We start from the raw sequence: 25770 nt of genomic DNA on the forward strand, positions 1-25770 counted from the left end.
ACATTCATTCATTCATTTTCTACCGCTTTTTCCTCACAAGGGTCGTGGGGGTGCTGGAGCCTATCCCAGCTGTCTTCGGGCGAGAGGCGGGGTACACCCTGGACTGGTGGCCAGCCAATCACAGGGCACATATAGACAAACAACCATTCACACTCACATTCATACCTATGGACAATTTGGAGTGGCCAATTAACCTAGCATGTTTTTGGAATGTGGGAGGAAACCCGGAGTACCCGGAGAAAACCCATGCATGCACGGGGAGAACATGCAAACTCCACACAGAGATGGCCGAGGGTGGAATTGAACCCTGGTCTCCTAGCTGTGAGGTCTGCGCGCTAACCACTCGACCGCCATGCCACTATTTTTCACTTTATTCTTGTAAAATTAGGGCTGTCAAATGGAAAAAACATTAATCAGATTAATCACAGATTTGTAACTAATTAATCATGGTTAATCACCATTAACAACTATGTCTGAAATATGCCAATTTTTACTGTATTTGATGAATAGAAAATGAGTTTAGCCATCGCCCCCAATGTAAGAGATGGCCGAGGGTGGAATTGAAACCTGGTCTCCTAGCTGTGAGGTCTGCACGCTAACCACTCATCCGCCGTGCCGCTATTTTCACTTTATTCTTGTAAAATTAGGGCTGTCAAATGGAAAAAAATATTAATCAGATTAATCACAGATTTGTAACTAATTAATCATGGTTAATCACCATTAACAACTATGTCTGAAATATGCCAATTTTTACTGTCTTTGATGAATAGAAAATGAGTTTAGCCATCGCCCCCAATATAAGAGATGGCCGAGGGTGGAATTGAACCCTGGTCTCCTAGCTGTGAGGTCTGCGCGCTAACCACTCATCCGCCGTGCCGCTATTTTCACTTTATTCTTGTAAAATTAGGGCTGTCAAATGGAAAAAATATTAATCAGATTAATCACAGATTTGTAACTAATTAATCATGGTTAATCACCATTAACAACGATGTCTGAAATATGCCAATTTTTACTGTATTTGATGAATAGAAAATGAGTTTAGCCATCGCCCCCAATGTAAGAGATGGCCGAGGGTGGAATTGAACCCTGGTCTCCTAGCTGTGAGTGTCCGATAAAGGACATCATTGTCCAAATGATTTGGAGAGCATTTATGAAATGAATGTAATGATAATATGAGGAACGATAATGCCGGAGTCGCCCAATTGCGTCCTTTACCGTCTGTGTCAGCACGACGGGAGGTTAGATTTATTTTGGTGGTGCACGTCAAGCGACACGTGGGGGGGGGGGGGGGGTTGAGCCGGCCTGGACGCAGAAAAGCATCAGGCAGTCTGTGAGAGACCACAGAGGTCATGGAGAGTTCACGTCTCCTTACGGCGATCTTTAATTCATCATCATCATCTCAAACTTCATTTTTCATGAGTCAAAAGGGAGCCGTGGCAAACAGCTGACGGCACTAAACACGCTGAGAAGGATGGATGACCGTGTCGTGGAGGGAGGAGAGAACGCGCTCACCTGAAGAGGTCAAAGATGGTCAGGTAGGTGTAGGCCGTCAGTGCTGCAAGCATAAAACCAAAAGGTGCGTTAACATGGGAGTGTGTGTTTATTCATTCATTCATTCATTCATTCATTCATTCATTCCGCTACAGCCAATCAGCCAATCAGCGAGCCGGTCGACAAAGTCACCGAGCCAATCAGGACCCGACCACCTGTCTGTCTGTCCCGCTACGAAGCTTCCTGCTCGTCCGTCTGTCCTAATGCCAGCTTGCAGTAATCGGGCTGTGTGATGGGGGGATGAGGAGAGCAGATTAGAGCGGCTTTGTGCTGAGAGGAACATTTTGTTTCCCCAGCGCCGGCGTCCATGTTGGCCAACCTGACGGCGTGTAATCCTGACAGAGCGGCCCGTGGCGAGACCCGCTGAGACGCGCGGGGCAGGCAGAGAGAGACGGGAGGGACGATTGAGACAGAGTGACACTTTGATGGGGCGGGGATGAGCTTAAGAGCAGGAAGACAGATGGAGGAGAACAGATGTAGATAGACAGATATAGAGATAACTATAGAAATACACACATAGAGTAGATACGGAATTTATCAACCTGAACGTCCATTGCCGGTGAATTGACAGATTTCTCATTTTTTGCATTTTTGTCACTCATCACTCAAATGTAAATATTAGTCAATGAGTGTGAAAAAGTGACTGCCCCCCTAAACCCGGGCTCACACTGAATCCAGTGCAGCCACCGAAGGCATTCTGCAAGATTAAAATCCCTATAGTAGGCTCACATTAGCTCCATGAGGCACAACAGAAAGAATCCGTTTTGGGAATAACTTTTTCAGACGCCGGAGAACTCGCTGGTCAAGCTGTGGGTTTCTGCAGCCGGCACAGAAAGTCGCCGCCGGGTCTACCGGAGTCAGTTTTTGTTCAGCAGTGGTTTTGGTTTTGGAACTTTGGAACCGTTTTGCCCTGAGTCATGAACACTGACCTCAATTGAAGCAAGTGAGGCCTGATCTTGTTGTGTGTGTGTGTGTGGGGGGGTGGGGGGTCTTTTGTGACCTCTCGGCTGAGTTGTTGCTGCACTCTTGGGGTCATTTGGGTTGGTCGGACACTCCTGGGATGGTTCACCACTGTTCCATGTTTTGGCCATTTGTGGATAATGGCTCTCACTGTGATTGGCTGGAGTCCCAAAGCTTTAGAAATTGCTTTATAACTTTTTGTTTACCTAATAGATCTCAATTAATCTCAGTTATGTTTTACCGGGGTCACACAGGGTCATGTAAGTGTGACAAACATGCAAAAAAGGGAAAAACACTTTTTCACACCACTGTATTCATTCATTTATTCCCTATGCTGCTTAATCCTATTAGGGTCACGGGGGTCTGTCTACTATATTGGGTAATATGAGTGTAAAGGTGGCTATAGGGCTGTTACTTCATGTCTTGAGGGCTCTAATAATGTTAAAACCTGTATTTAGACGTTCATAAACAGGTTCTCAGTGTCTTATATGACTTATTTTGTGTTATTCTGTCTACTATATTGGGTAATATGAGTGTAAAGGTGGCTATAGGGCTGTTACTTCATGTCTCCAGGGCTCTAATAATGTTAAAACCTGTATTTAGACGTTCATAAACAGGTTCTCAGTGTCTTATATGACTTATTTTGTGTTATTCTGTCTACTATATTGGGTAATATGAGTGTAAAGGTGGCTATAGGGCTGTTACTTCATGTCGTGAGGGCTCTAATAATGTTAAAACCTGTATTTAGACGTTCATAAACAGGTTCGGTGTCTTATATGACTTATTTTGTGTTATTCTGTCTACTATATTGGGTAATACAAGTGTAAAGGTGACTATAGGGCTGTTACTTCATGTCTTGAGGGCTCTAATAATGTTAAAACCTGTATTTAGACGTTCATAAACAGGTTCGGTGTCTTATATGACTTATTTTGTGTTATTCTGTCTACTACATTGGGTAATACGAGTGTAAAGGTGACTATAGGGCTGTTACTTCATGTCTTGAGGGCTCTAATAATGTTAAAACCTGTATTTAGACGTTCATAAACAGGTTCGGTGTCTTATATGACTTATTTTGTGTTATTCTGTCTACTACATTGGGTAATACGAGTGTAAAGGTGACTATAGGGCTGTTACTTCATGTCTCCAGGGCTCTAATAATGTTAAAACCTGTATTTAGACGTTCATAAACAGGTTCTCAGTGTCTTATTTTGTGTTATTCTGTCTACTATATTGGGTAATATGAGTGTAAAGGTGGCTATAGGGCTGTTACTTCATGTCTCCAGGGCTCTAATAATGTTGAAACCTGTATTTAGACGTTCATAAACAGGTTCTCAGTGTCTTATATGACTTATTTTGTGTTATTCTGTCTACTATATTGGGTAATATGAGTGTAAAGGTGACTATAGGGCTGTTACTTCATGTCTCCAGGGCTCTAATAATGTTGAAACCTATATTTAGAAGATCATAAACAGGTTTTATGTGTCTTATAGGACTTATTTATTATTAACAGGCCGCATTCAACCACAAAACAGAAATGACTTATTAATTAATTGATGTATTTAGAAAAAAACGGGATCGAGTGAAGCTGTGAAAGACGAAGCGTGATGCGGTGAGAGAAGACAGTACTTGGAAGGAAAACTGAGAAACAAAACAAAACAAACGCTCATGTAATTATATTTGTCATCACATAACTGTACCACAGTGGCACACAAATACCACTATGTGAAATATGTACATGCAAAAATTGGTGGTGTCATCACACCGTACACGCTAAGCGTCAATCACACCCACATCACGTTTACATTGATAAGTTTACACACACACACACACACATGGCACAGTTCCTTGATAAATCTCCTGCTTTCTAACAGTGACACCCAGAGGATGCCAGACAACACACACACACACACACACACACACACACATAGCCCAAAACTAACCTGAAGAGTATTTTCTCTCATGTGGGGTGGAGGGGGGGGGGGGGTCAGTGATGGATGGACAACAATCAGGACGACAGGGAACACCGACGAGAAGGGGAGGAGGAGGAGGAAGAGGGGAAGGAAGGAAGGGATGGGTGGATGGAGGAGGAGAAATATGAGCAGCAGGATGATGAATATTTAATGATGTGTTCTCATGAGCAGCCCCCCCCCCCATATCATGGTAAAAGCTTACTAAATGCAACTTCTACTGTACTATCTGCAGTATACACACAAGCTTCCTGTGGGCCATTTTCTGTACACATTATAAAAAGATCGTTTCATCATATTGTGAGGAAAAAATAAGTAGCATGAAGTTGAAATAATAAAGACAATTATGATGACAAGAAAATTTACAAAAAACATGCACTTTTATGGGAATAAACCTGTATTATTATGAGGACAAATGTCATTTTAGTACCACAGAGTTGAAACATTAAAGAAAAAATTCTTTTAAAGATGTAATATACAGGAAAAATTAGGTTTGGAAACAGTTCAAACACAACCAGAATAAAGTCCTAAATAAAGTCCTAATTTAAAGTCCTAATTTTACAAGAAGAAAAAGTTAAAATGTATAAAACAATATTTTGAAAAAGCAACAGCATAAATGGGAAAAATATCATAAGGTTACAATAAAAAGTTGTATTTTACCAATAAAAAAAAACTATTTTAAGAGAATCTTGTAATAATATGATGTAAAATATGGGATTTAAGTAGCACAGTGTTGAAATATTAATGAAAAAAAGACTATAAAGGTGTAAGAATATGAGGAAAAAAATATATACGTATATATAAAAAATATATAAATAATATATGTATTATCAATAATATAATAATAATAAATAATATTTAGGGAAAATCAGGTTTGGAAAAAAGTTATAATACTACAAGATAAAGAAAAGTCACAATATTTCATGAAGAAAGGTGAAATATTTGTAAAAATTTGCCTGAATTCGTCAAGAATAAAGTCAAAAAATGGAGAGAACAAAATTTACAAAGATTATTTGAAAAGAAAGTTGAAATATTTGGGAAAATATTTATATTTATATTTTTAAAAACAGCAAAACTGGGGAATAAAATAGCAAAGAGGGAGGTTGATATGAACTCATTCACTGTCACCACCGCGACTGCTTGCTTTTGTGACAACTATACCAACATAAACAAGACAACAAAGGGGTTTGTTTTCCATGAAAATAACAATTTATAATATAACACCATGAACTATTTGGAACACATTTGGAACTAAACTGTGTGTGCTTTTTCACCTGTATGGCAGCTGAGATGCAGTTTTGTTTTAACAAACTGTACATAACTTCCTAGCATAACTACGAGGGATGCTCCGATCAGGGTTACATGCCGCTGATTCAGACACCTGTCATCTATGAGTGAGATCGGCCGATACAGATACTGATACCGACCACATGGATTAACTGTATTTAATCCATTTGTCCAAGAGTGCCTTGCCAATAGGTAATGTTCATTAAAACAACAATACACAAATAGTGTTGGAAGGACAAGGCATATATTAAAAGTCTTGAAAAGGTTAGTACATACTCACATAATCACTTCCCTGTGGGGGAAAAAAGAGCTCCAAACTAACCATATTGCTTCTGTGTTTTAAAAACCAAATGTTACTGTGATAAAAACCCACATCCGGGATGCAAATTCTAGCTAGCTAGCTCGTAAGCTGTGGCTAACTAGGCAGAGCATGCGAAGAAACATGCAAAGGAAGGGGAACAGCGATACGCTGGCGTGGATTGGCGCAGCCTGTGACAAGCTGTCAATCTGAAACCATTGGAGGTTCTACGGACTGGTGTTCAGTCTCGGGCCAAGTGTGTTCCTTGTCGGCTCAATACGGGTGCCGTCAACTCTACGTGATACAACAAACATGCACGTACATGTCATGTCTGTGCTGTCATGACAGGAATTGTCATCATGCCGCCGCACGGCCATTGGCTGTTGTGATCAGCATATGTCAATCATGTTGTTTTTTACTAAACTATCAGAGTAGCCCTCATATCTACAAAATATCAAACTTCATTTTTCACAATTTTTCTCCCTGCTGGAGAAATGTTTTGACACCCCTGCACAAAAGTTGCCATCTTGGTTACATACCGGAAGGAAAGGGAGGGAACTAGCTTGAAATTATGGTCACCCGTCCTGATGGAGGCCTTCCTCTGGAGGTAAAATATTGGGATGGTCATTTCCCGGTAAGACTACAAAGTCCCTCATTTGGGAAAGTACACACTGAAGTACTTACTTAAGTACTTACTGAAGTGTATTGATGAAAGTATTCCATTTGAGACTCAGCATTGGAAAGTGTGTCCAAACACTGACAATGTCCAACATGGCCACATTGAGCTTCAGATCGTAGCTTCTAATAACTAATTTCGCAAGAAGTGTGTTAAAAACTTGCCGACTATCTCTCACACACTCACACACACACACACACAATCAATCAGGAGATGGATGTGCTAGCCGCAGCAAATAACTGCTTAGTGTCACTGGTTCCGGTAAACAGTAAACTGAGACCACACACACACACACACACACACACACAGGGTCAGAGTGCCAAGTGAGATCGTGTGCGAAACCAGAAGCTTCAATCGAACAATTCAACTGCTGCAGCAACTTCTGACGCCGTCCCTCATCCTTGTTGACTTGCAGTTCTCTGACAAAATGCTAGGGGGCAACTCTCATTTACTAGCTGCTGTGTAGTAGTAGTAGTAGTAGTAGTAGTTGTACAGTCATCTCTGGCTATCTCTAGTTTCTTTTTTTTTAAAGGCATATTTCAGCAAATTGTATGTATTGTTGGTCTAAATGAGGCATTTTCAAGCATAAATGAACTCAATAAATATATTAATATATCAAACAAGAAGGGCGGCACGGCGGTCAAGTGTTTAGCGCGCAGACCTAGGAGACCAGGGTTCAATTCCACCCTCGGCCATCTCTGTGTGGAGTTTGCATGTTCTCCCCGTGCATGCGTGGGTTTTCTCCGGGTACTCCGGTTTCCTCCCACATTTCAAAAACATGCTAGGTTAATTGGCCACTCCAAATTGTCCAACTTTCATATCAAGGCAGGGGCCTCAAACTAGTGTCCTGCGGGCCACATTTGGCCCGCGGGCCGCATGTTTGAGACCCCTGATCTACACCGTGGTGGAACAGAACATGTCCCCCCCCCCCACACACACACACACATACGTGCACAGACAGAGACAGAGGTTGTAATGGTCAGATGTCAACACAATGAGGAGTCGGCGGCATCGATACCGAAGCTTCCATTTGGGAGCAAAAGCAGCGTCTCGTATCTCCATGTGGGATTTGGAGGCAGCTGGTGGAGACATGTTAAACCAAACACTGATATCAAATCAATGAAACACGATCAGGTGGACCAAAGCGCACACCATAAGTCCTAGTACGTCGAAAGGAGGAAGAAATGTGGACGTGTCAATCTATTTTCACAAAGATTTTCGAAAAATCGAGTGCCTGCTAAGTGGCGGTAGAACGCCCAGTCGTCAGCACGGCCAGCATTGGTCGTATTCAAGCACAAAACAATGACGATTTTATATATTTAAGAAAAAAAATTGAAAGTGGTTATGGATTACTGTATTTTTTTTAAATATATGATATTTCCTTTTCCTTAAAAACCTTTTTCATACGTATATTGAGATATTTACAGTTGCGACTTGGAAGTTTGCAGCTTATTTTTTGTAAAACTAATCTCATTTCAAGCTTTTAATGTGAACCTGTCTCCTCATAGTCACTATTCACCCTCATATACACTACTATTGTCTACTTGTAACACTGCAATATTCTCTCATAATACTCTGGCTTCAATCTTGTACAATTCTGACATGACATAAAAATCCAAAACACTGTAAAGAAACTGATATATCATAGTTTACAAGGTTTTTTTCTGGCAAAAATAACAAGTTTGAAGCGTGAAAATTATGATTTTATTTGCCAGTCGAGTTTCTTATTGGTTTCAATGTAGTATTAATCTTTGCAGCTTGTACAGTCATCCCTTGCTAAGGCCTATTATTAGTCAAGAAGTATACAGGAAGTATACAAGTACAGGTTATATGTAGTATTCTGGGCAGAAGTTATAATGTTACGAGACGTGACATTAGATGATCAGGATAGACTGAGGCAGCAAAGCTTGGATGGGGGGGGGGGGAAGATTATCCTCTCATTCCATGTGGAAGTGGTAATTTTTGGGCTTTTTGTATTTTTTCCCTACTCCATTTGAAACAGCTCAGAATAAGTAAATTGAAGTAAAGGTTAACTAGTTCGCTTGCTCCGTATGCTAGTGACAATGTGACGAGGAGTGTAAACGTGACTATAGGGGTGTTATTTCATGTCTACAGGGCTCTAATAATGTTAAAAACCTGCATTTAGAAAGTCATAAACAGGTTTTCTGTGCTCAAACTACCCAAAAATATTTTTACTTTATTAAGAATGACTTACTTTGCGGAAACTGACTTACAAGAGGTCAAGTATGGAACCAATTATCTGTGATAAATGAGGAAGGACTGTTTTCTCGGCTGAACAATGATGGCCCACTGAATTTTTTTTACATGTGACGTACTAAACACTTCCTGTCCCATGTGAGGAAATGAGTACGCCTCTGTACTGAACCCACAGTGTGTTCCAGACTGAGCCCTGCGAGCCATGCAGGCGGCTGGTCATGGCTAGCGAGCCAAACATGTTGAAGAATGTCTGGAGCTCTGACATGTACACACACATTGACAAAAAGGGTTCGGAAGCAAGTGTGTATGCCGGCCTGACGGAAGGCCCTGTGGGAGGCTTCACCAGCTGTGTTCTGACACACAGGAACACCGAGGGCCTGGGGACACGGCGCATGCACGTGTGTACACACAGGCTGGATCACGTCCCCATGCTCTAGCGTCCCTGAATGAGAGTGAAGCAGCACACTAATGGATGGATGCACACAAACAGTGAGTCTAGGCCAAACACAACTACCACTGCACACAAACACAAACACAAACATGAGGGAGTTTTCCTCTCCAATGTTCCTGTAGTTTTGTTCCAGTGGGCGCTAGAAGCAGTACATAGCCTCACATTACCTTCTACTGAATGCCAACAATGGAAAAACATTTGTTTGCAGGTGGAACTACAGGGTTGTCCTCGTGTTAGGATGTTTCCTGGTTAGGACGCAGTCCCAAAAAGACACAGTTACATGAACACGGGGGGAAAACACATAGCCATCGGTCTTTCTAAAACTGAATGAAAACGCAAGTAGTAGAATCGTCCCTCGCTATTCTGTGGTTTTAAAGAATTTAATAAATGATGGCCGTTTCATGGTAGAGTACGCACTGTTATTAGTCAAAACATAAGGGAATACAAGTGATATGTGGTATTGTGGTCACTAGGCGACAGGAATGACACAAAACATTGAGACATTACCTTACATTACATTACCTTAACAGTGCATGAAGCCAGCCATGGCATTTCCTGAGAAAACGTTCTCCTCTCATCCCATGTGGAAGTGGAGTTCTTGGCTTTTAAGAAATCGATTATTGGCTAACTGCTTAGCTCACTAGCTAGTCTCTTGAGAGTTGAACAATATGACGAAAACAATAAATAATAGGAGCGTATAGGTGACTATGGAGTGTTATTTCATGTCTGTAGGGCTCTGATAACATTAATGGCTCGCTGACATGTTTTATCACCATTGGTCGACATGGTCCGGTATATTTTTCACCAAAATAATAGTCATGCTAAAATGTTGTGTTTCTGCTGGATGTTCACATTATCCGAGTGATACTGTAAGTTTGTTTTCTTTCCAAAAAAGGAAGGTTTAAGACAACAATGGACAAAGAACAAGAGACAAATGGACGCCCACCCGATGACATCACTTCCGGAAATGAGACTGAACAGTCAGTGCGAGCTTATCATGGCTGACATTTAAGCAAAATTGATGAATAATGTCAGGGATCCTTTAAAGGGCCTTCCAGTTTTTTTTTTCAATTTGCTATCAATATTTGTAATTTTAAGTTGACAATGTTATTTATTAGAGTATGTCCTGCCAGTAGATTGCATTTTCATTTTCACGCTTCATCTGAAAAATCATTTCATAGTAATAAGTCATAAAGAGAGAATTTTGGGATTAAAAAAAAAGCTGTTTACGCGCACATAAACACAAAAAAAATACTGAACCAAAACCCCAAAAAGCCCCCAAAAAACTTGGTACGGATCGATGTGAGATTTTACTAACAATTAGGATTGAGCTGTCGTATCATGTCAATAAAAACGTTCATCCTCGCAAACGCGACTTGACTGGTCACGGCGCTCACACACTGTGTCATGTTGACATTTCTACTTGTAACGTCTCTGCAAAGCTCCATGGTGTCCGCCGTGATGGAAGTGAGGAGGACGTGTGACTGAATGTTTAGAGGACAGACAGAGGTGAGAGACAGCGGAAAGACACGTGACTTACACACACACACAAGAGCGGTGTAAGTGACACAAAGAGGCGACTGTCGGTGTTTGTCAGAGTGGTTCAGACAGACACACACACACACACACAAATGTGCCTAAACTGCTTGCATGTGTGTGTATGTGTGTGTTTGTAGACAAAAAGCTGCTGTGTTGTAAAATACTGAAAGCTGATATAGTTGTTCACTGCACAATTTGATACAGGACTAGCCAAACACACACACACACACACACACACACACAGTTCTGTGGAATCATCATCAGCTTATGTTTCAGTAACAATGCAACAACAGCTCTGCTTAAACAGCACTTTAACGCACACAAATGTACACACACACAAAGCTAACCTGAGCTCACCTCAAGGCCAAAGCAAGCTGCTTCTTGATAAGACTGTCAATCACTTTGTCTAATAAAAAAAAATACACTTGTTGGGGTTTGCAATCCAGTAAATCAGCAACACCCCCCCTTTCACCCTTGCGGCTTACACAGCGGTGCGGCTAATCTATGGCTAAGTTCTAATCCCGTGACAGAGCCTTTACTTCAGAGCTACTACTAATATTTCAAATACTGTGCCGAGGCGCTGCAATAACGTCAGCCTCCCTCTGGTGGACAGAGGCCTGTTGTTGCCTGCTGTGTGATGAGTTTTGTGTTATTTGCAAGATATCTACATTACGGTAATTCAATTTTCGTTGTAAGTCTAGACAAGCCTTGGAAAGCGGAAGACGACGGACTTATGTGCATGCGTTGGTCCTTCTTCGATATTTTGGAGTCACGTGGTCCTGTCTGCGTGTCTGTTTATAGCGCCACCCAGTCATTTACTTATCAGTGTGGAGTTTTTTTTTTTTAACCCACTAATAGTAGGAGAGCAAAGAAAATTTGAACCTTTCAACCATCTCTTCTATCCTCAAGCCAAAAAAAAAAAAATATTATGGAAAGCAAGAAGTGAACAAATGTAACAGTTACTGATTGTAAAAGTACCAGATGGAGGGGTAGGATTTAATAAGCTTTGCTTCTTCCTAGGGCGGCACGTCGGTCCAGTGGTTAGCGCGCAGACCTCACAGCTAAGAGAACAGGGTTCAATTCCACCCTCTGCCATCTCTGTGTGGAGTTTGCATGTTCTCCCCGTGCATGCGTGGGTTTTCTCCGGGTACTCCGGTTTCCTCCCACATTCCAAAAACATGCTAGGTTAATTAGCGACTCCATGTCCATAGATATGAATGTGAATGGTTGTTTGTCTATATGTTCCCTGTGATTGGCTGGTGACCAGTCCAGGGTGTACCCTGCCTCTCGCCCAAAGACAGCTGGGATAGGCTCCAGCGTCCCCGCGACCCTCGTGAGGAAAAAGTGGTAGAAAATGAATGAATGAATGAACGTTCTCGCTCCTTGTGAAAAATGTGATGGCCGAATTCTAGAATGTTGCTTGTGGAAGCATCCTATTCTGACATGACGCCGGCGAGTTTGGTGACAACACAGACGCACACACACACACACACAGGAAATAGGATCAGAGGTTGTAAGTGTGATAATCTCTCAGCACGTCAATCAAGAGTTGACCTCTCGATGCACTCGCCACTGTGTGTGTGCATGTGTTGTTTACATGTATGTTCACTGAGTTAATGGGCCAGCGAGTGCAGTGTGTACATGTGTGCTGTCATGCACATGCAGGCAATGTACACAACGTACATACTCGCCGACGCCAGCTGCACTCCGGCACATTAGACTTGCAAAAAGGGGGCGTGTCCCGATGTGCGTTATGCTTCATTTACACTGAGGGCACAATGCACTGGAGGCGAGTAATGCGCGTGCACGTACACACAAACACACACACACACACATACACACACACACACACATCTTCATCAAATCAAACAGTCCAGTTGTGTTCAATGTGACAAAGACGTCATCATCATCCTAACACAACATCACATACACAACACAACACAACCAGTCACATATATTGGATGTTCATTCATAAATGAAGCAATTAACTACTAATTACTGATGCTGCAGTGCATATTCATCATGATTAATAATTATTAGGGGTGCACATGATATAATAAATGAATCCGATAACATGAATAATAACCAATAATTACAATAAAAAAAAAACGCTCCAATGACATTCTCCATTCTGTGCAGGTTAGCAAATCTAGTGCCCCCTTTTCCCTCCTGCCTTTGTCATTAACAGCCTGTTTCAAATTCCCCTGAGCTCACTTGTAAACAACAACAATAGTGACGACGTCACATGACATTATACATAATGACATAATGTCATTGTAGGTCATATCACCTCGTACTTTGGTACGGGACAAAAAATAATAATAAAACAATAAAAAATAAAAAAAAACTGTATTATGGAAAGCAGGAAGTGAACAAATGTAACAGTTACTGATTGTAAAAGTACCAGATGGAGGGGTAGGATTTAATAAGCTTTGCTTCTTCCTAGGGCGGCACGGCGGATGAGTGGTTAGCGCGCAGACCTCACAGCTAAGAGACCAGGGTTCAATTCCACCCACGGCCATCTCTGTGTGGAGTTTGCATGTTCTCCCCGTGCATGCGTGGGTTTTCTCCGGGTACTCCGGGTACATTCCAAAAACATGCTAGGTTAATTGGCCATAAGTATGAATGTGAGTGTGAATGGTTGTTTGTCTATATGTGCCCTGTGATTGGCTGGCAACCAGTCCAGGGTGTACCCCGCCTCTTGCCCAAAGACAGCTGGGATAGGCTCCAGCACCCCCCGCGACCCTCGTGAGGAAAAGCGGTAGAAAATGAATGAATGAATGACATGTGGAACTGTGAACTGATTATGGGATGCATCCAATTGTAATCTGATGCATGTTCAAATGAAATTAAACCTGTTACCAAAAAAACAACCTTAGCTTAGCCACCCAAAACGCCAGCGCCGCAGCCTATAAATAATGCAAAAGCTTTGACAGAGACCTCCATGGCGCCTCCTCTGCTCGGAGTATATGCCCGAATACAGTGCACCTTGCTGGGCCACCACAGCTGGCTCCCTCCCCTCTATACTCTGGTTCTCCTAATAGTAATGATGTAGCTAGTAATTCAATCCTAATTTGATCCTGTCCATCTTACCTTCAGGTGTGTACATACTATGCTTAAATGTAAATGAAAAAAGTAGATATAAAAAAAATGGGTTATCGGGACCAGAAAGTGATGAGTATAGGTTTGAAACAAAAAATATATATTATGCATCTCTAATAATGAGCACTGTGGTGCTGTGTGCCGGTATTGTGTTATATTTCTAGGGAATAGCATGACCTAGTAACCTTCAGGGTGCATGGAAACAACACAGCAGCCTGCTTGCCTTCAAGGAAAAGTGCACTCATGTGAGACATGAACATATACACATCTTTTTCTTTTAAGGGTGTTCTAAATATATGAAAAAAAGGTAAACAGAGGCAGCTAATTAATGACACGCACCTCCAAAAAAGCTCCAACAAGGTTGAATGGTTTTCTATTCATGCTGTGAGCATGTAGTAACAAGCACATTCACGATAACATGTAATATTTACAGTATTTTGCTCTATTTTTGGTTATAGTAATCCTTCCTGGGTGCATTAATTTCACATAGCAACATAGAAAGGAACACTACACCCAAGAGTCCAAAACAGAAACACAGTAGCAGTAGCGGCAGATCCAATATGTAGTACTATAATAATAATAATAATAATAATAATAGTAATGTAGCTGTAACTTGGTTAATATGCAGGCCACATTATGGAAATGAAGCCTTGTTGGTGATCTTTGGATGTTTTTCAAAAGGCTTTCCAGGCGGAATAGGTGCGTCCCATTATGTGCATTCCTAGCTGCGTCTTTGTTAGCTGTTTTTATAACTTTAAAAGACACAGAAAATAACGATTAACGTAACGATTGTGTAGGATGGAAAAAAAAATATTTTAAAAAGTGCACTTTTCTCCTTTAAGTAAGAGGAGTGAGTTCTTAGAGACTACCGTGAGTGCAGCCTTGTACTGAAGATTATATTTCACTTTTTCTATAAATATACTATTTTATTTTCATTGCCTTTGTTTTATATGATTGTTTACATGTTAATCCAACTTTGCACGCATATTTGGCTTTGACTTTTGTCTCAATTCACTTTGGGGACAAAATATGGGGATGTATATCGCATAAAATGCATTACAGCTTTGTCATTATGGGTGAGAAAAGATTCATTCATTCATTTTCTACCGATTTTCCTCACGAGGGTCGCGGGGGTGCTGGAGCCTATCCCAGCTGTCTTCGAGCGAGAGCCGAGGTACACCCTGGACTGGTGGCCAGCCAATCACAGGGCACATATAGACAAACAACCATTCACACTCACATTCATACCTATGGACAATTTGGAGTCGCTAATTAACCTAGCATGTTTTTGGAATGTGGGACCCACATGCACGGGGAGAACATGCAAACTCCACACAGAGATGACCGAGGGTGGAATTGAACCCTGGTCTCCTAGCTGTGACGTCTGCGCACTAACCACTCGACCGCCGTGCCGCCAGTGAGAAAAGATATTAAAAGATATTAATACCAATTTCACTCTTTGCTGTTTTTTTCCCCTAATTATTGATATTATTGATATACGTACAAACTATAACATGAAGTGACTATGATACAGTGTGGATATATATATATAGGGATATAAGGGACTATAGTATGGCTATTGCAGATTATACAAATTATAAACAATATGATCTATGAATGCGACAAGATATAATAACAGTAATATGTACAGTAGTGCAATGAAGTGATTGGGTGGGCAATTAATATAATCTTAATGCAGGAGCTTTAACATTGAGAAGGCAGAATAGGTGTGTCCATAGTGTGTGAATACCCCAACCCAAAAAATTGCATTTTTTTCCTTTAAGCGGCGTGCAGGCAGGAAGTGGCGTCGGCTGCCAGGTGGAAGCAGAAGTTGATGCACATTGTCGGGGGGGGGGGGCTTGTGTACATATCAACACACACTAGTTGCATGTGTGATGATATTTGTGAGACCCCCCCCCACACACACACAGAAAAATGCACCCACCGACCCAAAGATGTAAAACACTGAAATGAATTATGAATGCTGTGTGTCGAGTGTTTTATTGTGACTACAGTAGTTTCCACCTGTTACGTGTGTGCGCGTGAGCGTGTGCACGTGGCGCTCACCCATGCTGTTGGTGGAGCTGCACCACATGAGAAGACAGGCGGTGCACAGCAGGTTGAGGGAGCCGAACAGCAGGATCCTCCATGACTGCAACAAAGAAAAGAAGCAATCAATAAAGATACGGTGGTCACATGATCACGCTGAAGCGTCATATCATCGCAGGTCTGGAGCGGCTAGTTGTCGCTGAACGCAGCAGACACACTCAGGCGTCATCGGCGGGGTTTCCCCCCCGTCACAGTTGAGAACGTCTGGCAGGTGACCAGCGGCGCTCTAATCTGCATCCAAACCTACAAACCCACTGGACTGAGGGTGACTTCCTGCCCCGCGCTCGACCCGCTCTGCCGGGGATTTGGGCGAATAATCGGCCTGCTCCCTTGCCTGCCTTCCTGCCTGCGTGTGTGTGTGTGTGTGTGCTCAAGTTCAAAATGGCTCCAAGGAAGGTCACGAGCACAAAAACGTTCAAGATGGACACCGGCGAGCTGATTCAGTTTCACTTTCAAGAAGAAGAAGAAAAAGAAGAAGAAAGATGCTTGGCTCAGCAGAGCCACTGAGTGGTTTTCTGTGTCAGACGGAGGAGAAACAGGAACTGGAACAAGGGAAGGTGTGTGCGTGCGCGCACGGGCGTGCACGTGGGAGTGTCGGGCCTGTCACATCGCGTGGGCCTCATATGTTGTTGCTAGCAGAGCGGAGTGCTGTGAAATCTACAATTACGCCCTGCGCCGTGTTATGACAGCGCTGAGGCGTCTGGTGACAGCACTAGCCGGCCACGTGCACGCCCGTGCGTGCATGTGTGGGCAAACAGAGAGGCGCTGCTTGGACACAACCCCCGCCCCCACCCACCCCCACACAACCCACTTCACGTACGCACAGCGCCCGGAGGGGAGACGTTGCAGCCTGGCGCTGTGCTGCCCCCTCCCGGTGGGCAACGCCACGCCACGATGTGACATCACCATCGCCAACTTGAGGATGTATGGGTGAAAAGAACGCCGTGCTTTGATGCTATACGAGCGTCACATGACACGTGTCCACTTTCGCTGTTTCCGAGGCCGCTTGCCCGTTAAGCTGCATGGGACGCTTTGGTAATCCAACCCACGGCTCTATGCGCAAGTCAGAACCCGCCCCCGCCCATGTCTGTGTGTGCTCAGCCTGGATTACACTCCAATAACCAACACACATGCATGTGTGTGTACTTTAACATGACACTTTTGTGACTTTACTGACACCTTGTTGTTACGTACAGGCTAGCGTGTTTATTGGGAAATGACTTCTTAAAGGGCAAGCGCACCATCGTCCGCAATCCTTACGTCAAACATGAACACATTTCTTTCTCTTTCTGTGTGTTCTAGCACGGGAAAACGAGTTAATATGAACTAGCTAAGAACGGACGTCATGGAAGTTACCTAATAAAAAAATCTTTCATTCATTCATTTTCTAACGCTTTTCCTCACAAGGGTCGCGGGGGGTGCTGAAGCCTATCCCAGCTGTCTTCTGGCGAGAGGCGGTGTACACCCTGGACTGGTGGCCAGCCAATCACAGGGCACATATAGACAAACAACCATTCACACTCACATTCATACCTATGGACAATTTGGAGTGGCTAATTAACCTAGCATGTTTTTGGAATGTGGGAGGAAACCGGAGAACCCGGAGAAAACCCACGCATGCACGGGGAGAACATGCAAACGCCACACAGAGATGGCCGAGGGTGAAATTGAACCCTGGTCTTCTAGCTGTGAGGTCTGCGCGCTAACCACTCGACCGCTGTGCCTCCCCAGTCCAGTTTTATTAAAAAAGAAAATATATATCTATATAAAACATGTGCCGAGTTTAATTATAAAATATTAGCAAGATTGAACTTTATCTTTTCCTGTTCCCGGGTGCGTTCTTTCAGCGAATGCTGAGATATGACGTAACATGCAGTTGGAGACATTCTTCAATTTAAAAAAAATGGAGGCCAGCAATTGGCACTGGACTGCTGCGGAAAGTTTGTTTTTGATTCAAACTAAATTTCAAGACCGGACGAAGGAAAAACTGTCAATACGGAGTTATTCCAACAAGTGAAAGAAAAACTCGAGGAAGTTGGTTTATGTTTTACTGGGCATGCCCCATTGACTATTCTGCTTGATTATAGCGGCGCATGTAGACACGCGATTGGAATATTCCTTTCCATGTATACCATTGCTTTAGGAAAGGTCATTTGGAAAGATTCCATTCGGAAAGAGAAAAACTCCTCATGTAAACGTGGCTACTGACTAGTATATTAACCAAGCTACAACCATATTGTTATTGTAGCAGCTAGCTAACACCAAAAACTATTTTTATTTAGCGGACTAACACGACGCCTCGCTCGCCACTCGTCTCAGCGTCACTCACAAACGGAAGAGTGGATACCTGACTCTATTTTTTTCTCCTAAGATTACGAGATAACTATCATAAAATTACGACTTTTCTTTTAGTTAGAATCTGACTATTTTTTGGTTTAATATTTTGACTTTACTCATGTAACATTTATTCAAGTGTACAAACAGAAGTTTCAGACTAAAACAACACACTTACCCGTCTATCTGACGCAACCAATCGGAATTCTTGCAGGAGTTTTCCAGGAAGTGACCTTTGCGTCTTCCTGAAGGGATGAATGGTGCCCTGCAAAATGCCAAAACAAAGCCTAAACATGTTTGGCAACATTTTTTTGCATAACTTGTCATGCATCGCCGCCTAGAGGCTTGTCAGGGCAACTGCGGAAGGTTGCTTTCCGAGAGGAATGAGGAATCACTTTTCAACAAGCAAACTCAAGTCTTCCATGCTTAGTGTGCAGCAGACCTTAAAGGACCATGCAGAAGACACTCACCAAGACATACGTGTCCTGCTTCTTCCTGTGCACGGGCAAGTCTGAGGACATGAGAGAACATAAACATAGTTTGCATGACTCACGAATGCTTATACAAGAATACAGTATCCTTAAGAGAACTTATGAAAACAAATATGAGGCGACAGGCAAACGCTGTGTTGAAGAAATAATTCCATATGAACATCATAGATGGAATAAAACACACTTCTTAGCATAAAGTTGAAAATGCAAAACATCATAATAGAAATAAACAAAGTAGAAATAAATAAATAATAAACAAAGTTGTAATTTTTTTGGTTGTGGAAAAAGTTACAATGTTACTTGAGTAAAGTCAAAATATTAAACCAAAAAAAGTCAGTTTCTAACTAAAAGAAAAGTCATAATTTTATGATAGTTATCTCCTAATATTAGGAGGAAAATTTGTGTCACTTTAAGATCATGAAATTGGAAATTTTCTAAATATGTTCTTTTTTTTAAGTTATAAAATGATGGAAAAACAAATCATAAAGCTGTCATTATTGGAAAATTTGCTTCGGAAAATACTATTTTGGGAATACCTTGAAGTCAAACTATTATGGGAATAAACTCATAACATTACGAAAAGGAAATTTACAAAGATTATTTCAGAAGAATGTTGACATATTTGGAAAAGAATGGAGTTTTCTTTTAAACAGTAAAACTTGAAAAAAACATATTTTTGAGAAAAGTCTGATTGATGAGGAAAAAAGTTGCTATTTTACAAGAATAAATAAAAATAACATTTTAGCAGCATGTAGTTGAAATATTACATTAAAATATGTATATTTTAGGGGGAAATTTGGTTGAGAAAAATATATTTTTAAGAATACTCTAAAGTCAAACTATTATGGGAATAATGTAATAGTATCACAAAAAGAAAATTTACAAACATTATTTAAGAAGAATGTTGAACTATTTGGTTTTTTTTAACAGTAACAATGGGATAAAACAGCATTAATTTTACAACAATAAATACAAAATATTCAGAAAAAAGTCCGATTCTAATGAGAGGACAATTTTACAAGAATAAATTCGTAATATGAGGACCAAAAAAATCTTTTCAGTGGCATGAAGATGAAATATTAAATAATAAACATTAAAAAATAAAACCATAACATGAGAAACAAACGAAACAAAATAAAAACATACTTTTGGAAAAAAGACAATATTTTGTGAATACCGTAAAGTCACAATATTATTATTTTTTTTCTTTCATTTTGTTTGTTTTGTGGCCCTCCGTAGAAAACATATATCATTACTAGTGAAGGAGGATACACACACATACAATTTACCAGTCAACACTTTGCTAATAGATATATATATGTATATATAGTACCACTGCAGTAACTTTAAACGAGGAAAGCCTTATTTAAGTATAAAACTAAATGTTTCAATGGTCATCTCTTGATTAAAAAGAACAATTGTCAGTAAGGAAGCGGCCAGCTGGATTAGGGTGTTGTTAGCAGTTAGCTTGCTAGCAAAACAAACCGGCTTCGTTGACGTTGATGACGTCCACCGACACCATGTCTGGCTTGTCCAGCGGGCCGACCTTCCTCTCCGTCACCCCGGAAGGCACCACGTCCGGCTTTGGCCCCAACTTTCTGGGGTAAAAGTCCCCGACATTGTGGTACGACAGAGCCGCGGACGTGGACATCATCGAGTCCATGGCGAGCACTTCCGCTTCTGTTTCTTCTTCTACTGTTTATTGGCGGTTGGCAAGCAGCTTTAAGGTGTGCATTACCACCACCTTCTGAATGGGAATTTGGAACAGACTCTGACCTCAGTTATCCGTTTTTTATCTTAGAAAGGGGAAATATATATATATAATATAAATATAATATATATCTGTAAAGAACATGTTCCGAGTGTAAAATATTAGCAACATTGAATCCAGTGGCGATTACTTTAAGACTAAAAGTGGTCAAATATGTACTGTTGTGTTTACATTTCATTAATGTTGTGTTTACATTTCATTAACTAAATGATCTGTTTGAGGCGGAATCCCTTTTTGATTGACAGTGAAATGAGCGAATCGGCGATCTTCAAGTATAAACCTCCATCTGAGTATTTTATAAGTTTTTCATTCCGCTGTTCTGAACTAGAATTACATATATACGTTCATAATTATACAATTATAAAATAATACTTGCATTTACATATATGTAAATTCTAATATTATTTTATAATTGTATAATAATATAAATAAAATAAAATAAAATAAAATAAAATAAAATAAAATAAAATAAAATAAAATAAAATAAAATAAAATAAAATAAAATAAAATAAAATAAAATAAAATAAAATAAAAAAGGATCCTTAATTTATTTTTGTTTTTTTTTTTATTTGTTATAAGTCAAGAGGAGTTTAGTAGTACCAGTTGTAGTCGGTGACAACAGTATTATAGGTCTAAACTTTATAAACACAAAGAGGGTGCTTTTAACCTTCAACCAAGTTTTCAATCGTGTGATAGTTTTAATGTTTTGGCCTATATTAAACATATAGGCCAAAATATATTATAACATGAATAAATGTTCTTAAATTTTACAGTTTATTCCTGTTAAAAATTAAGCTCCCAATATGAATTATCCATTATTTTAACACTTTAATGCTTTAATGTAATTGTGACCTCATTGTACTGTTTATTGCATTACAAGTTTTCTGTGTCTAAGTTATAGGAATCTGTCAATTCTACAAAAAAAGTCGATTTTTTTTCACATAATTTTACTTTAAAAATAACAGTTTTGTTTTGTTCTGTATTTTACAAGAAATAGCTGGGTTTCTTTGTTTTTCTGTTTACATTTTTATGATATCATGATTTTACCGCATTGCGCTGTCAATTTTATAAACATTTTTTACAGTGTATAAATAAATGAGCACATTTATTATGGCGGGGGGGGGGGGGGACTTACCTTCCAACCCACTTCTGCTGTGTTTACTGAATTAATACATGACCCACACTTTCAGAATCATTACAATAATTACCAAGTCTATCTATGTTAAGTAAGGATAATATTGGCTTGTGATCATTGGTGAGCAGCAACTATGAGGAGGTCTCTGGCACAGTGGGAGGAGGCTGATGTCTCCTTTAATACACCCTCCACACACACACCCACACCCACACAGCCAGTATAGCAGCAATATTATTATTGTGAGGACAGTGTACGGTATAGGAATGAGCGCTGAGGACTTAGCGAGGAGATTTGAGAGCTGGCTGCAGCAGGCCAAGACCATGAAGGAAGAGGAGAAGCTGTTCAGGTACAAGGGGGTCCTCTACCCCGTCACCATGTGCCCCCTGGAAAACCACCAAGCTCTGGAGGCCATGACGGCACGGGTCGATGACGTCCTGCTGGTGGCTTATCCCAAATGCGGTGAGATGTCACAAAGCCTGTTTTGGGCTTTATGTTGACTTTTTATTGATATTCTTGCGCACCTTCACCAAACACACGGTAAAAAAAAATGAGTCAAAAACCACACTTCAAAATGGTACCTGAACTGATGCCTGTTTTTTTAATGTTCTCCATCGAATGTCGATAAGGGGAAGACTCAGGATGGTCCAAAAGAGTTCCTTCCTCTAGTCCAGGGGTCTCAAACTCAATTTACCTGGGGGCCACTGGAGCTAGGATCTGGGCAAGGCTGGGCCGCATCAGGTTTTCCAAAAAAAAACAAAAAAACGCATTTATTAAAAACAGAAAAATGAATAAACTTTGCTTTGGTTCCGATTTTCTACAAGAAAAGCTCTGATAAAACATTCCACTGTTCTCAAATATCTTACTTTTTATTTTTCTGCACAAAATAAGATGAAAAATAAATAAACAAATCAAGAATAAAGAAAATCAATCAATCAGTAATAAATAAATATAATAATAATAAAACGGCAAATAATAAAAACTTAAGAAACCACATATAGTTAGTGGGTAGACAAATGATTTTTTTCAGATTAAAATGAACAAAGCATTATTAGAGCCCTGTAGACATGACAAAACACGACTATAGTCACATTTATACTCTTTTTATTCACAACATATTGCGCAACTGCAGGGTCTTGGGACACATGCTAACTCACAAACTAGAGAGCTATAGCGACCTAAACGGTAGCCTTCAAGTTATTTCCTTTAAACTTAAATAGCCAAAAACTTACCACTTCCACACGGATAGGGAGGATAACTATTAACAGTTATTTAACCTTTAACATGAACATTAATCAAACGTAATAATTTTGTCTGGGTACATGATACCATACAGCATCCATATCAAACTAACATTAAACTGTCATATCAAGGCGGGGGCCTCAAACTGGTGTTTGAGACCGCGTGTTTGAGACCCCTGCTCTAGTCATTACCACACAGACCAGGGCCTTCAGACGGCGTCTTGGACTGCACTCTGCAGTTTTAGGGCAGAATTAGGCCACTTTGGATACGTACCGGTATGCATACTACAGTACTATGTGTACTAGTATGTGTACTAGGTTACATGTGTATATGTTTCAGGCTTTAATTGGATGTTTGGAGTGTTGAATAAGATCATCACTGAGGCCACAGGAAAGAAGATAGAAACCAGGATACCGCCACTTCTAGAGTTCTTCGGGGCGGATGTCTTACAGGTAGGAGAACATGCCGAGGGTGGAATTGAACTGGGGTCTCCTAGCTGTGAGGCCTGCGCAAAGTCACCATATTACAATAATAATATTAGGAGAAAAAACACGGTTACGCCTCAAAGCTCTTGTCGCCCCCTCCAGGCGCTAGATAAAAGCCCCTTGCTCAGGATTTTTGGGACCCACCTGCACCCCGACAACATCCCCCCCTCCTTCTTCACCAAGAGAGTAAAGGTGAGCTTCCCATCAGCCACCTGTGACCTCGTTTGCCTTCTAAAATTGTTTTTTTTTTGTCGCCATGCAGATCTTGGTCATCTTCAGGAACCCCAAAGACACGCTGGTGTCCTTCTATCACTTCTGCAAAAATTTCCCCATCCAACCATTTCCATCGTCGTGGGAATCTTTCTACGCCAACTTCATGTCTGGAGAAGGTGAGCCTCCTCGCTGGTTCTCCAGCTCATCTGCTGCTGCTAAAGTGGATTTTGTGTGGTGGTCTAGTTCCCTGGGGGTCCTACTTTGAGCACGCTTTGGCCTGGGAGAAGAGGATGGACGACCCCAATGTCATGCTGGTCACCTACGAGGAGCTCAAACAAGTAACAACCTTGGATGATATCACCCCACACTTGAACGATCAGCGAGAACAACCTGATCTTCACGCAGGACCTTGGCGAGGGAGTTCGTCAAATATCATCCTTCTTGGACTTCAAGCTGACTGAGGATCAGGTGCAGCAGGTGTCTGAGGGCGTCACCTTCGCCGCCATGAAGGAGACCGTCCTGGTGCCGCGTGCAATGAAAGGCATCATCTTCAGGCAAGGTGTGTGTCTGCATCCGAGATGTACGACTTCATCAAGTCAGGTGAGGCTGTTTCATTGCAGGTGAGGTAGGAGACTGGAGGAACCACTTCACCGCAGAACAGAGCCAGCAGATGGACCGGGTCTTCAACAAACACCTGGCGGGAACGCGGCTGGGACGCCGCCTCAAGTATGATGTCTACTGTCAGTAGGACGTGAGGGCGTGGTCGAGGATGCCAGGGGGAGGAAAACCTGGACCACATCCTAAACCACCTTCAAGATATCCTGTTAGTCAAATCCCAGTTCAACTCTTGGCCAGGTCTGATCCCTGAGATAATAAACAAGTTTTGAAACAAATCTGCTCTTTTTATTCATTCATTCACCCTGGACTGGTGGCCAGCCAATCACAGGGCACATATAGACAAACAACCATTCACACTCACATTCATACCTATGGACAATTTGGAGTGGCTAATTAACCTAGCATGGAATGTGGAAGGAAACCGGAGTACCCGGAGAAAACCCACGCATGCACGGGGAGAACATGCAAACTCCACACAGAGATGGCCGAGGGTGGAATTGAACCCTGGTCTCCTAGCTGTGAGGTCTGCACGCTAACCACTCGACCACCGTGCCGCCCATACTTGAATTAATGAATTTAAAAAATATATATTATACATCAATATCGTTATACAGTATAACAGCAAGTCTTCCATTACACTACCACCACCGTATTTTACTCTTGCTAGGATGTTCTTTTTCTGAAATTATTTTTACACCAGAGGTAATGAGACACACGTTAATATCCTGCGGTCTTCTTCTTCTCTTTGATCATTATGCTGTTTTCAGGTGAGTTGCATATGTTTGCTTATTTCTCATGCGTTTGTTTTGTGCATGATTGTATCACATGCCTTTGGCAGAATGATAGACATTCACCTGCATCTTGGGGGTCATCGCCTACACAAAACACCAGGCCACAATGTAACACTTCTGTCAGTTTAGACAGAAAATGTCTTATTTTTGTTGTTATTATCTAATATTACTTTTATATAAGTTGAATATATATATATATGTAATATATATATATATATATTACATATATATGTATATAATCAAATGAAATATTATGCATAAATTACCTTTTAAAATTTCCATTATGTATTTAATTAAATAAAAATATATTTTAATAAAAGGGAAAGTCTTATTTATGGCACTGTTCATTCATTCATTTTCTACCGCTTTTCCTCACGAGGGTCGCAGAGGTGCTGGAGCCTATCCCAGCTGTCTTTGGGTGAGAGGCGGGGTTTATGGTACTGTATTATTCATTCATTCATTCATTTTCTACCGCTTTTTCCTCATGAGGGTCGTGGGGGTGCTGGAGCCTATCCCAGCTGTCTTCGGGCGAGAGG

General features: G+C 41.2%; 2 protein-coding genes across 3 annotated transcripts in view; one reads left to right on the plus strand and one right to left on the minus strand.

The window, feature by feature from the left end:
- slc30a6 (solute carrier family 30 member 6) overlaps positions 1–20687 on the minus strand; it is a 37698-nt gene extending 17011 nt beyond the window's left edge. The window contains exons 1-5 of the mRNA XM_058053497.2: positions 20468–20687; positions 18962–19002; positions 18670–18756; positions 16116–16200; positions 1513–1555 (exon numbers count right to left, since the gene is read on the minus strand). Of these exons, the coding sequence (XP_057909480.2) occupies positions 1513–1555; positions 16116–16200; positions 18670–18756; positions 18962–19002; positions 20468–20645 (434 nt within the window). The 5' untranslated portion in view covers positions 20646–20687. The remainder of the gene's footprint in view (positions 1–1512; positions 1556–16115; positions 16201–18669; positions 18757–18961; positions 19003–20467) is intronic.
- Positions 20688–22130: 1443 nt separating this feature from the next.
- sult6b1 (sulfotransferase family, cytosolic, 6b, member 1) lies at positions 22131–24640 on the plus strand. 2 transcript variants are annotated; one of them, XM_058053533.2, is made up of 7 exons: positions 22131–22347; positions 23467–23579; positions 23715–23804; positions 23875–24001; positions 24069–24163; positions 24231–24384; positions 24446–24640. In XM_058053533.2, exons 1-7 carry the CDS (start codon positions 22152–22154, stop codon positions 24571–24573), a joined length of 903 nt encoding a protein of 300 aa, XP_057909516.2. In that variant the 5' UTR covers positions 22131–22151; the 3' UTR covers positions 24574–24640. The 2 variants fall into 2 exon arrangements, with proteins under 2 accessions (XP_057909516.2, XP_078649995.1); XM_078793869.1 differs by having other exon boundaries at positions 24422–24596.
- The last annotated feature ends 1130 nt before the right edge of the window (positions 24641–25770 follow it).

This window comes from Doryrhamphus excisus, linkage group LG10 (assembly GCF_037039965.1).
Source record: "Doryrhamphus excisus strain RoL-2023G ecotype Guam linkage group LG10, RoL_Dexc_Guam_v1.1, whole genome shotgun sequence".
NCBI lineage: Eukaryota > Metazoa > Chordata > Actinopteri > Syngnathiformes > Syngnathidae > Doryrhamphus > Doryrhamphus excisus.